Genomic DNA, 13146 nt, shown 5'->3' with positions numbered 1-13146 from the left:
CACAGCATGTGTTTCATCTCAGTCGTAAAGGAAGGCACGTGTTTTTAATATGAAAAAAATTCAGATGCTGTTTAATTTTAGTTTTCTACAGATCGCTTTTATTTGTCCATTTGTGTTTGTGAGTAAAACGTGCACTTTTAACAGTTTATGATACAGCAGGAACCCAGTTCCACCAAAAGGCTGTCATGCTGTAACCTCGATGTCAATACAAATATCACATTTACATTATTACAGAAAATAGAAAAAAAGTAATCTGAGCAGAGAGTTTCTGTCAAATATCAGACTGTTTTGATTGGATAGTTGTTGTGCAGGTTTGAGATTCTGACCATATTATTTATTACAGAAGGAAGTGATAGGGCTCACAAGTAGTTATTTGTTTGTTGTATATAAATCTCACATAGCAGTTGAGGAACTGGCTCACTCCACTGAGTAGTCTGTTTAAGAATACAAATTACAGCTGGGTTAAGCACTGGATGATATGTCGATGAGTTCTTGTTTGTTCTAAACCCTGGTTGTTCAAAATAGTGTTAAAGAACTACGCCGAGAACTAAACATGTAAACGTTATTGCTGAAGCAGAAAAGCACACGTGAACAGCTAGAATGTGGATTTTTCATTTTGAGAACAACCCCCACGAAACAAATTTGGAGAGAACTTGCCGCAAGTTCAATTGTTTATCTTATGGTTTTGTTGTTATGCAAGAGCCACAGATGAGCTGCATTCGGTCCAGAAAATTTTGCCGACGTTTATGGATTCCAGCACTTAAAGACCTTTTCAGCGACTGGTCCTGTCAAGAGTTTCAAATTGCTAATGCTCATCCACAGTTTCCAAATGTAGAAGACAAGCTCTCACATTTTGAACTTGGAAACGAGAGGCACTAGAGGCAGAGAGTTCATCAGTCAATAGTACCTTAAGTATCTTTGGCTACTGGCTTGTATGAATATGTAACTGTGTTGAAAATGTGAGAAATAAATCATGTTGTACAGACTTTTGGTAAGGTATCCTGTAAAGTAAAATACATTTGGGGTAATATAACCTAGACAATGAAACAAAATAAAGCTGTGTATTGCACACTAAAACCAACTGTAAGCAAGTATGCATGTAACTATAGACAATAAATGGTGAACAAAACTGTTTTTCCTGTGTTATTCCTCCCCCAGTCTACCAGTAGTTAAATATTTGAGTCAAAAAAATCAAAAATGGTGGTTGGCTTTTTGCTTCCTGTGTAGTGTCATGCAGTTTTTGAATGTTGAACACTTAGTAAATATACCTAAAGATTTTTCCTCAAAATGTACCTTAGTAATAGTTAATAATTTGGTTATGTTTATGTATTGTTAGATTTTAAAGCCTTCTATGTAGAAGTTGACCCAACTTAAAGAAAATTATTATACTATTTTCTCTAATTGATTTGCCATTTTTGTTTAAATGACGTACCGGCCTCTTACATGAGTCACTAATGACAGAGTTTTGAAAAATGTCCTTACTGACACTGTTATGTTGGGTAGCCATGCAGAGTATTAAAAAGGAATAATTAGAGAAGAGAATTAATGTTATTTGTCACTAACGTGTGGGATGTGATGAAACACATTGATTTCTCATCTCATTTTTCATCACATATACTGTGTGTGGGTATACACATTCTCAAATACTGAAAATAATGTTTAATTTGAAGTGTAAGAAATGTCTTAAGTCCAGTAATCATTATTCCTTTTTCTCGGTGCTGTGACACACCCACCAGTATCAACATGGTTTGTTCCAGCTCCATGCTGTTCTTGGCGTTGGCAAGGTGGAAGATTAACTCATGGCTGCTGTTTGGGATAGATGATTCATTTTGGGACACAGATGGTGACACAGCAGAGACGAAGAGACGAAGAGAGAGAGGTCAGTGGGAAAAAAATAAACAAAAAGCACCAAAGACATGCACATAATGGTGAAGGGAATTCTGTGGCTTAAAGTGCATGTCAACTTGAAAAATACAGACAATTCAGTTTCAGAAGTGTTCAAGTGCCATTTTTTTAGTCTGGATCTTAGAATCAAAGGCTCATTTCTGTACAAGATGCACTGATTTATCTTTTATGAGGATGCAAACAATACTGGGAGCAACTTGTACATATTGTATTTAAGTGAGTCTGTGGCTTCAGTTCCTTTCCATTGGTAGGTGACTAAAATGTCACCTACCTTTGTATAATGGTGATGGTGCCAAAATAAAGCCAGTTAAAAGCTGTAGTAGTGACATGAGTCACACTGAAAAATTATTATGCCACTGGATGAGCATGTTTGTCTAGTAAATGAAATGTTTTCATCACTGATGACCCTGATCCAAATTATACACAGAAAAATAATTTCCCACATTCACAGCCACTAGTTACCATTTATTTTGGAGAGGTAACTTGTGGTACATGATCTATCAAAGTGGGCAACTAGTAACCCTTACCTATAATTTCTGGGTAAATTAAATTGTATTACTCATACAGGTTTGGAAAATGAACACTAAAATGGCATTGCATACTTCCTTAAAATCCTTAAGGGGTTTGTAAACAGTTGTTAGGAATGTTCGTGTCTCTTTCAACAGGACCTGCATTTGTTGTAGACACAGAGCCTCCACCCCGTCCCACAATCATCTACTTCAAGGACCTGCATTGTAAGTAGGTCCTGTACGACCCTTGTACCATGGAAGAGATGGTGGAGAAGATGTTGCTAAACTGTCTGAATGTGCTGCTTCCAGAAGTGAAGATGTGTGTGAAAGAGCATGGTCCAGAAACAGCTGGAGAGCCAAAACCTATGGGTGGATATTTGCTGAAAGTAGCTACACGCAAGGGGCCAGGAATCTACAGTTTTGCAGGGCAACTCAGGTTTGCAAGGAGGTAAGTTTATGAGGTTAGGTGAAGGTTGACTCAAATTTAGATCTAAGGCCACGATTGTGCTAAGATCTCTTTCAAGCATTTCAAGATGAGTGTTGAGTGTCCCTTTGGAACAAAGCAAGGCAATGAAAAACGTGGTTCAGTGGGTAGAGCGGTTGTCTCCCCACCAGGGGGGTTGGAGGTTCGAATCATGGTGCCTGCAGTCCACATGTCAAAATGTCTTTGGACAAGACACTGAACCCCCAAGTTGCCCCCGATGGTTAGAGCCATCAGCGTGAGTTGGTGCTGCAGATGGCTGCCTCAGTTTTGTACTGGAAACAAATTCCTTGTGTGTGTAACATACTTGGCCAAATAAAGGTTATTATTATCCTGATAATCACCTTTATTTGGCCAAGTATGTTACGCGCACACACACACACACAAGGAATTTGTAGGCACTGTGATTCGAACTTCCAACCCTCCGGTGGGGAGATGACTGCTCCACCCACTGAACCACAGTAGTCCCTAAGTCTCCTGTTGAGATCGCTCCACTCGTGTGTGAGTGTGAGTCAGACGCAACAGATGTAAGAATATCACCACCTTCTGTGCTTTTCTTTTTGTGCTGTCAAACACAAATGTGTACATGAAGGTAATTTGCAGCAGATGGTGGAGACAGCCTTTTGATACACAGAATAAGAGAGAGTGGGCGATGGAGAGTATGCGTTTTGCAGATAGAGGGTGACTGAGGCAATAAGGTTGGAGGGAGAGTTGGCTTTATGCTTGTTTTGAGCTGCTGTAATGACGTGGGAAAAAACGTGGTGTGGGTGGATGTTGTGCCTTGTCTTTGCAGTACTCACCTCTGGCCACATGGAGGAGCTCTTCACCATGCAGAGAATGCAGAGTCATGTATTCACTCATGCACACATCCATGCTCACCTAGTTCGCTCTTTCATTGACACACAAGCAATTAAATGTTCAGTTATGGTTCTCTCTCACACCTGCATCGTAGATTTGGATGGGTGAAATTTCCTGTGACATTATTAAGTAATTATTTGGGAAGAACCTTTACTGTTAGCCTGTGTGTGTGTATGTGTACCCCATTCTCATAAACACACACAAATACAGCTGAGAATAGATGCCTGCACATAGTGGCACGGACAACAAATATATATATATATGTGTGTGTGTGCGCTCCTGGTATTACCTATGTTTTGGGGACATAAACCTGTTTACACACATGCTGTGGGGACTCAACATTCTTGTGGGGACAAAAAGCAAGTCCTGAAATTCACAACATTTTTGAGTGATGACTTGTGGTTATGGTTATGGTTAGGGTAACTCTCCAGGAAATTAATGGAAGTCAGTGTAATGTCCCCTGAGAGGCTGGAAGCACCGTGTGTGTGTTTCAAGCTGTTTAGTGACAGGGCAGCCTGTTCCTGAGAACGTCTTCCTCCATCAGCTGTTTATCCACCGTTCCTTGTCCTCTCTCTCTCTGGGCTTCCTCTGTTTTCTTCTCCATGAATCTCATATGGATGTGTGTGGGTGTCACATCACCTCAGATTGGATTCTTCCTCTTTCTCATCTTCATCTTCTTTTTCCCTCTTCTAACTTGGTCTGTTTAATAAGGGAGTGGTTTAATAATTCAGCAGCATCTTTCTGTTAGTTTTTACTCCCAGGCTTTCCTTAACACTACAGTGACCTGTCATACTGACTCACACACTTAACGATCCCCACGCACACGCATAATAACACCCACATGTGAATATTATCATGCAAACTCAGGCTAACGCCCACAGACACAGACACATGCAGTACTGATGTCACAGGGTTGACTCCATTCCAAAACACAAAAAAAAAACTTACAACTTTAGTCTTTTGTTGTTCTCATTTTATTTGGCAAATTCTTCTCCACTTTTTTGCATTTTGTTTTCATTTTTTTTCTCTTCTCAGTTATTTACAATAATAAAAATAAATCTTTCTATTCAAGGTTTTACATTCGACATTTACAAGTGCAATGTGTAACATGTCCATCTTATAAAGTGCATTTTTACTTTTTTTTATAGCAACCAACTGCTTCACAATACAAACTCAAGAGGTAAAATGAAAGAACACACAGTAAAAATAAGTTAAAAAAAAAAAAAAAAAAAAAAAAAACAAGGACACCATATTAGGTCTCTGACATCACAGTATCATTACCCAATAACACCCTCACCTTGAGGATTTAAAATAAGTGATGCTCTTAACACGCATGCTGCTTCCTTACCCACACCAACAATCAATGCATAAAACCAAAGTTTTCTATGAAGGCCATACTTGGTCCAATACAAAATTAGCTCTGTAATGGTTTTTTTTTTTTGTTTGTTTGACAAATTCTGCATGCCTGAAGTGTTGCCAGCTAGGTTAGAGGGAGAACATTAGCCTAGCCTGACAGACTTTTGTTTGAGCGGTTGCTGCTTATTCATTGGAGGCATTCACTCCAAACCCTGCTTGTGAAAACTCTTTTGCTCAGAAGTAACAAAGGAAGGAGAGGTACAAAAACAGAGAAGGATGAATGGAAAGGAGATGACACAGAAGGCCTGGGACAGGGAAAGAAAAAAGAGGAACAAGAGGACAAGGTGGATGTTTCCATCCACTCATACAAAGTGAAGGTTTGCCTCTGTGCTCATGAAAGGAGGGTTGAATTCTGCTTCTTTCCTCCTTTCGTTTCTTTTTGCTGTTTTTTTTTTCTTCATTCTATCTTCTTTCAGGGCAACTATTTTCAGATGGAGTCTGGCCAACTAGAATCCTGCATGCCAGGGATAGCAAAGTATTGGACAGGAGAATTAGACGGAGCGAGGGGAAAAGAGTTAGAAAAAGATAGGTGAAGGTGTTGAGGATGAAAGAAAACAGGGCGGAGAAAGGGAAAGATCTTGAAATGACAAAGAAATGATGACGACAAGGTCTTAGACATGATGAGAAAGAAGAGAGGGAGAAAGAGGAAGAGCAAAAAGTGAGGGGGATGTTTTGAAAGAGGGAAAAACAGGGTTGGGGGGGTTGTCTTTGAAACGACCTGCTCTCTTCGACACGACAAAATGGCGTCACTGGAAACCTGACTGTGACGTACAGCTGTGCCCATGCGTCATCTCCCCCTCTTTGCCTGTGTCTGTCTCTGTTTTGTAGTGCATGCCGTTCATGTAAAAGTCAAGAAACAAACACTTTATACAGAACAACTGATATCACCTCTTTTTGCTGCTGTTGCTTGAAAATCAGTGTGAAGTTACAGCTATAAATAGGGAGTTTGGAGTGGTCAGATGTGCGGTGTCTGTTTCTCTGTTTGCTCAGTATAGTGATCAATAATATCAAGGTCAAGTCCTTTTACATATTAGCTTCTAATCCAGCAGCTGACCATGACCGTGTTGAGTATTTTTGTTGTTTTAAAGATTTACTGACTTGGACTCTGACAACTTCAGACTCCACAATGAGAATCGCCCTGTGATAAACTTTATGTACAGCACACAAACCGAGAAGAGGACACTATAAAGTCAAAAAATATGGCACTTTTTCAGCATATCCAACACACAACAACACCCCCTCCCCCCCAAAGAAACATTTTATAGGAAGAACACAGAAGAAGAGGAAGAAACACACACTCAGAACACACTCACAGCAGTGACTGTGTCCTGTAGCTCATGTTCTCATGACATTACAAAAATATACATTTCTGTACAGCATTGCATAAGAAACATAACACACACACTCACTTGTACAGTATTTCTTTTTTCTAAATTGAGTTATAGTCCTGTATATTGGCTGACAAAACCATTCAGCGTGTGTTTACAGTGAGAGTTGGTTGAGATATGGTTCATTACAATTGGCTATGATCCCGGGGGGTGGGGTAGAGGAGAACGCACGCACAAAAGCACACAGCCATTCACACGCACAGTGAGCGGTCGCTCCACTGCTGCCCCAGGAATGGTTGACCAAGTAGTGGCATATTCACAGATGAGTGTTATTAATTGTTAAAACAATCAATAGATGGACATGCCAGATGGGACAGTCAAGGATGTTGTTTAAAATGTGTAATTAACACTGACTTCAGATCAGTTGTTCAGTCAGTTTCGTTCCAGGCGATTTTGCTTTGGAATTTATGATTCTCTCCAGACTTGGATCAAAGAGAGTTTGTTTTACCCCTGGAGCATTACCATATAGCCTCGTAGACGTATGACTGCAAACAAACTAATGCTCTCCAACATTTGAAAGTGCAAAGGTGAAATCCTTTCGTTTCCAAAATGTCTAAAAACCCTCGGGATGCTTTCATGGCGGGTTGGGAAACTGAACCTACAGGTCAAATTTCTCAACCTATAGAGGAATATGTTAACCTCTGATTAAAAAAGGTTGGTTTCACCATAAAGAAACAAAATTACCAAGCCATTTTCTATACTGAGCTGTTCAATCTGCATTTTGCCTTTATTTGACCCAGCAACCTTTCCACCTCAGCCAAGAATAAAAACCTTTTTTTGCAACCTTTATTTCAAAACTTTTTTAAGAAAACATTTTTATCATTTCCACTGATGCAGAAATTGAAAATACACATTAAAAACTGGTGGATTAAAACCCACCTAGCTAGTGGATAGTGCAACACAGCAAACCAGCTATGCTAGCAGACTCTGTTCCCTCAAAAGTCAGCATTAATAAGACTGCTTGCTACTGGTCAGTGGCTCACATCTGTGTGTCAAAGTTCACCAACACTGCAAGTGCAAAGACTTCGCTGAACTGGAGTCAAGGCCTTTTTAAACAGCAGACTTCCTGTTACTATAGTTTCTGGCACTTGTCTTGTTGACAGGTTATACCACACTAATATGGCACTTAGAGGTTTGGGTCATAATTGTAATTTTGAGTAATTTTGAATATTGAGAAAAGCAGGGAAAGCCTGAAAGCCGCATCTAGTATGTTAGCATTAGCTGTGCTAGCACCAAATAAAGGCCAGGGTTAAAAAAAAAAAACAACCTGTTTTGTTGTTTTCTATGAAAAGCTGTGCTGAATAAGTGAACTTCATCAGATTTTGTTCAGTGTGTCCCATCTAGCATCTCCAACTGCAAGTAACTAAGCAAGTCTCACACATATTAATTGTGCATACAAGAGAACTGTGTGCCAATAAGAGCTGCAATTATTTTCTAAGTGAAATGGATTCAGTTAACTCCCTGGGATCAATTAGTTTAGCCTGGCACCACTAGTGAGTCGCCCCCCCACGGTGCTGCACTTCACCAAGCTTGCCAACAGTACTGAGCTCCATTCATCTCATGCTGCAGCTTCAGTGTAATTGAAAGCTTTTCACTTAATAATAGATGCAAGTCTCTCTTTTTTTTTTACCATTAGACAGTTTCACCAGCAAAAAAAGAGAGTGAGAGAGGAAGGTGGTCAGATTGGCAACTTTAACTGGTGTAACCTTAAACTTCAGATACAGTAGCCATTGCTTTTTAATGTCTAATTCTAAAATGAGATGGCTAACACTCAAAAAATGAAGGTGAGGAGAAAATATTTTAGAGAGAAAAGCCATTCAACAGTATTGTGAGATCTCTGTCTGCAAATCAGAATCTATAAATAGAAACACAGCATTGGCTTTTTATGTAGGTTTGTCCTACTTCTATGATTCACTACTGCTGAAATGCATTATGGAAAAGTCCAGCCAACCAGGCCATATTTCTTTCAGATATAGTACAGTGTGCTATTTGTTCCACCTCCCTTCTCTCTCTCTTTGTTGCTCAATTGTGGCTTTTTGTACACAGCAAAATATAGTTGGACGTTATTGCAACTGACTTTTTGTTTCAATAAGGCCAAAGGAAAGACATGAGAACCTGCAATTTTGAACAAACTCAACAACTTCCACTAAGAAAAATGAGACTCTAAGCTTTAATTTACACTATGATGCTCCTAATACCTGCTGCTCCTGTGCGCCATTATCATAGATTCAGTCTTTGCTGTTGTCATTTATTGTGATTTATTTGGTACAAAGCAAGGAATTTGGAATCAGCTCCCTGTCGTTACAGAAACAAACTTTATGTTGTCTTACATTTATAGTTTGAATCTACAGCCCATACACTTTCCATGAGCAATTTTCCCAAAGCCAGCACACCTCCCACACTTGTATATTAGCAGCATGCCAGCGGCTTAGTCATCTCTCTCAGTATCTCTTGGTTGTGCAGAGGAACACAAGAGTGAAAACAATCTCCGTAGATCATTTAAATGCAGATAGAGGTTGGCAGTAAATCCCCTCTCTAGCTCACCCTCACTACTGCCTCTCTACGTTAGGTCAGTTCCTGATGCCTTTATGACAGAGATGTTATTAACATTAGCTGGATTTAACTTGCATAATGCCCTTTCATTGGGAAATAACTTCATCCTGGGGTGTAACCTGAGGTTGCGTTAAAGCGCGTCTTGCCCAGCGTTTCTATTTCACGCCACATCATCTCGCCTTGCTCGCTTCTCGTTAACCCGCCGAGCCATCACATGGGCCCCTGGGGTGGAGCTGCGCCGGTTCTTCAAGGCAGGGCAAGAGTGTGTATGTGTGTGCAGTGAATATCAAGCTACGGGTGACAGACTGCAAGTTGAGAATTGAAATTGGAAGGAGTAAAGCACAAGCCGGGGGAGTTTAGACCATCTGATGCTGCAGATTTACAGCATTATTATAGAATTTTATGTGTCTTGTTGGGTTTAGCCATTTTCCATGATTGTCTGATACAGTATATTCCTGGGCACTGGACTAAGTATAAGCATGGAAAATATTTTTCCAAACCATGTTTATACACACCATCCTTTTATTTAATTATTTTTGCAGGTTTTTGCACAACTTACTAAAGCCAACCAAAGCTGTCCAGATGAAAAATGACCTATTCAATATGGATGTACTCAGCTCTAGCTAATGGATAATCAATTGGGCAATAGAGTTAGGATGCTGTCTCTACATTTAAAGCCTTTTGGCCTAAGCAGTGTTATGCAGATGCAGATAAACCGTAAGGGCTCATTTGTCTCCGATGAACATCGACTGCTATCACCATGTCAGAAGGCTTGTTTAACTGGCTCTTCTTTGGGCTTTTTCTTTCCCCATGCATATTTCCTCCTGCTGAGATACAAGAGGGGCAAGAAATGGTCAAGGATAAAAAGAACAGGGTCACAGTTGCACTAGTCAACCTAATGTGGAGGTTTAAGGCCAATGTGAGCGTGACTGGAGCTAACTGGAATACTTTTTTGCTTTCTGTAAAATAATTGTGTTTTTATTGAGTCTTAATTCTATTTTTAAACAAATGTAAAACAGTTCATCTCTCCCAAAATTAATTCAGCTAATTAAAGCCAAAAAAGAGTGAGAGGCCAAATAACTCTGAAAGTTGTAGCAAATGGATTTCAAAATAGCTTTATCCATCATGTATGCACAACAAAACAGTCAGTTAACACAGAATGGATTTGAAATGGGGAAAAGAGACGAGTTAAGCTGAAGCCAATCTCGCATTCCCTAACAAGATGGTGTAGAGAACAGCATAGCCTACTTTCCAGCTCGCTCTCCCCCGCAGCAGAGAGCATTCCCAGGGTAGCGTTGCGCTGCAGTGGTGCTGTCCTTGGTGCTGAATTCAGCTCGCTCTCTGCTTCGCTGTCACGGCACAGGAGCTGACTGAGGAACCCACTTTCCTCAGACAGGGAGCATATTTGATTTCATCATGCCAAGGACAGCACACACCAACCTTAATTTTGGAAATCCTTCTTTAGGTTTTGCAAACTAGCAGGGGTTATCTGTGCACTAGGAACCTGGTAGATTAGGTTTTGTTTAGGATTTGAATGTTTGATGAGGGATGGCACGTGATTGAGTTGTTCTTTCTGTAAAATGTGATGCATTTTTCACCAATTTCAGGAAATGAAATGTGTGTCCTTCTCTGACAAAAGGCAGATTGTGCTGTTGGCAGTGGGAAAATTCACAATGGGCTTGGCAGACTAGCAATGTTAATGAACACCATCTAACTAACATTCTCAGCACAGGAGAGTTCATTATTTTTGCAGTTTCTGTCTATAAACTCTAATTACCTAATTTGCATCAGATCAAGGTAACATAGTTAACATATGTTTCAAGGGAGGAAATGTTTTTCCTATCAGAAGACTGCAAAGATAGCTCATTAGGAATACTCAAGGTCATTCATTGTGTGTAATTAGCTCATTGTATTTTCATCCACACATCACTTAATTTCAAACACAGCAGTCAAAACAAAACATTTTAAGACTGTTTCACTCCTTCTGATTGCATAACAATGCAGTGCTAAGCTCCAGTCATGTGGAGATTTAGATTGCTGGTTCCTAAATCCCACCCTCACCTGTATGCTAATCTTGAGAAGTAGGACTCGCTTCTCGGACCCTAAAGCAGGTCAGTTAAAAAAAAGTCACCTGACACACACCCTAAAAGTCCCACAGCCACCATGAGGATGCCTTAATCATTCTTTTGCAGTTGCTTTTATGCCACCTCTGTTACTCTGTTGGTTTTCTTTGAGCCACAAAAAGTGCATGATCTTTGTTGACCATGCACTGTCCTCCCTTCTCACTGTGCCACTTTTACTGTGGCAAGCTGTACGTTGCTATCAGCCTACCAGCCCTGGTATGAGGACTAGACGAGATCCTGTTCCTCAGCCATAACGTTCACATTTTCTACTCTTCATCTCTTGTTTCCTGTTCCATCCTCTCCCTCCTACAACCCTGAATTGGCATCAATCATACCAAACAGAAACCAACCTTCCCTGCTACACATCACTGGACGTCCTGGGTCTGAGGGAGAGAATGGACGGGATGCACCCACAACAGGCCATCCACAGCGACTTCTGGATGTCTGGGTTTCGGAACGCATAGATAATCGGGTTGATCACAGAGCAGCAGGTGGCGGGGAGGACTGTGGCGTAGGTGTATATTACGGGGTAGCTAGAGTCAGCCACGATGGAGTACATGGCAAATGGAAGCCAGCACGCCCCAAAGGCACACAGGATGGCCGACAGTGTGGAGACACCTTTGGTGGTGGAGATGGCCACAAACTGGTGCTGCACTGCAATCTGCTGCGCGTGGCGGAAGGCAATCTTGCAGATTTGAAGGTAGAACTGCATCATCAGGGCAAAGACTAGGAGGAAGGTGACGGCAAGCGCCACGGCATTGTTTTTGGTGACGGGTCGGCAGATACTGCATGTGGACTCATCTTTCAAGCAGTTCCAGCCAAGCGCCGGCAGCAAGCCAAGCGTGAGGCATGACACCCAGATAAAGGCCACCATCACATAAGTGAAGGTGACTGTTCGTTCAGTGTGGTAGGTCAGGGCATTGTACAGTGACAGGTAACGGTCCACGGTGATGGCAAGAATGTTGAAGACAGACGCTGAGAAGGCCGAGATGAGCAGTCCGACTGACAGCAGCGTCACAAACTCCACTGAGGTGTCGACCAAATAAGTGAAGACAAAGTTCAGGATGAGGCCTAGGCCGGCCAGGAGATCTGCCACTGCCAACGAGCCAATCAAGATAAACATCGGAGCTCTTAGTGTTGGTGTGTAGAATAGCACAGCGATCACCAGGGCATTCTCACAGGAGATGAGCGTCCCAGTAATGCAAAGCGCAATATCCCAGGGGCTGACTTCCTGCACAGCAACAGCTGTGGTTGCTGGCTGGAGGTCAGGGGTTAAAGTTCGTGCAACAGGTTCTGAGGAGGAGTTGGAGGGATCCTCACCTGGGCTCCAGGAGGTGGAGGAGTCGGGGAGGGGGGGGTTGACCCTGCCCCCCCCGCCGCTATTCATGGCTGCTGTTGCAGCCAGGGAGAGAATCATTGCTGGGGAAACAAAAGAAAGATGGAATAAGGGAAGGAGGAAGAAAATGAGGGAAGTATATGAAAGGGAAGGTGGGCAAGAAGTAAGAAGTGAGTCAAGAAGGAATCAAAGAATGATTAAGTACAATGTTTAAAGAAGGAGGTGAATGTGTGGGTGAAAGGTGAAATGAAGAAGTAAGGAGGAAAGGTGAGGAGAAATGGAGGATGTTGCAATTGATAATGGGTAGGAAAATGTTCAGGAGATACAGTATATGCACAATGGAAAGCTGGAGGGTGTTAGGAAGGAGAAAAGATAAAAAAGGAAAAACAGCAGAAGTGAAACTGGTGAGTCAGGGGTTGAGTGAAAAGTGCAAGGCTAAAAGTTCAGCAAATGACAATGGCATGTTGAAAAGAAGAGATGAAACAAGACAAACTGGACAACAAAACAGCAGGGCAACATGAATGAAGAAATGTGAGAGAAGGGGAAAAATGTTCAAAAGAATGTACATGTTCAGACT

General features: G+C 41.3%; 1 protein-coding gene across 1 annotated transcript; it reads right to left on the bottom strand.

The window, feature by feature from the left end:
- Positions 1–5554: 5554 nt before the first annotated feature.
- gpr185b (G protein-coupled receptor 185 b) lies at positions 5555–12581 on the bottom strand (the record flags this gene model as incomplete). The annotated part of the gene is made up of 1 exon (XM_020619556.1): positions 5555–12581. A coding segment is annotated over one exon (990 nt), but the record flags the coding sequence as incomplete, so codon positions are not given.
- Between the last annotated feature and the right edge of the window lie 565 nt (positions 12582–13146).

This window comes from Monopterus albus, unplaced genomic scaffold, assembly GCF_001952655.1.
Source record: "Monopterus albus unplaced genomic scaffold, M_albus_1.0 scaffold222.1, whole genome shotgun sequence".
Taxonomy (NCBI): domain Eukaryota; kingdom Metazoa; phylum Chordata; class Actinopteri; order Synbranchiformes; family Synbranchidae; genus Monopterus; species Monopterus albus.
This window is presented reverse-complemented; position numbering and strand designations above follow the sequence as displayed.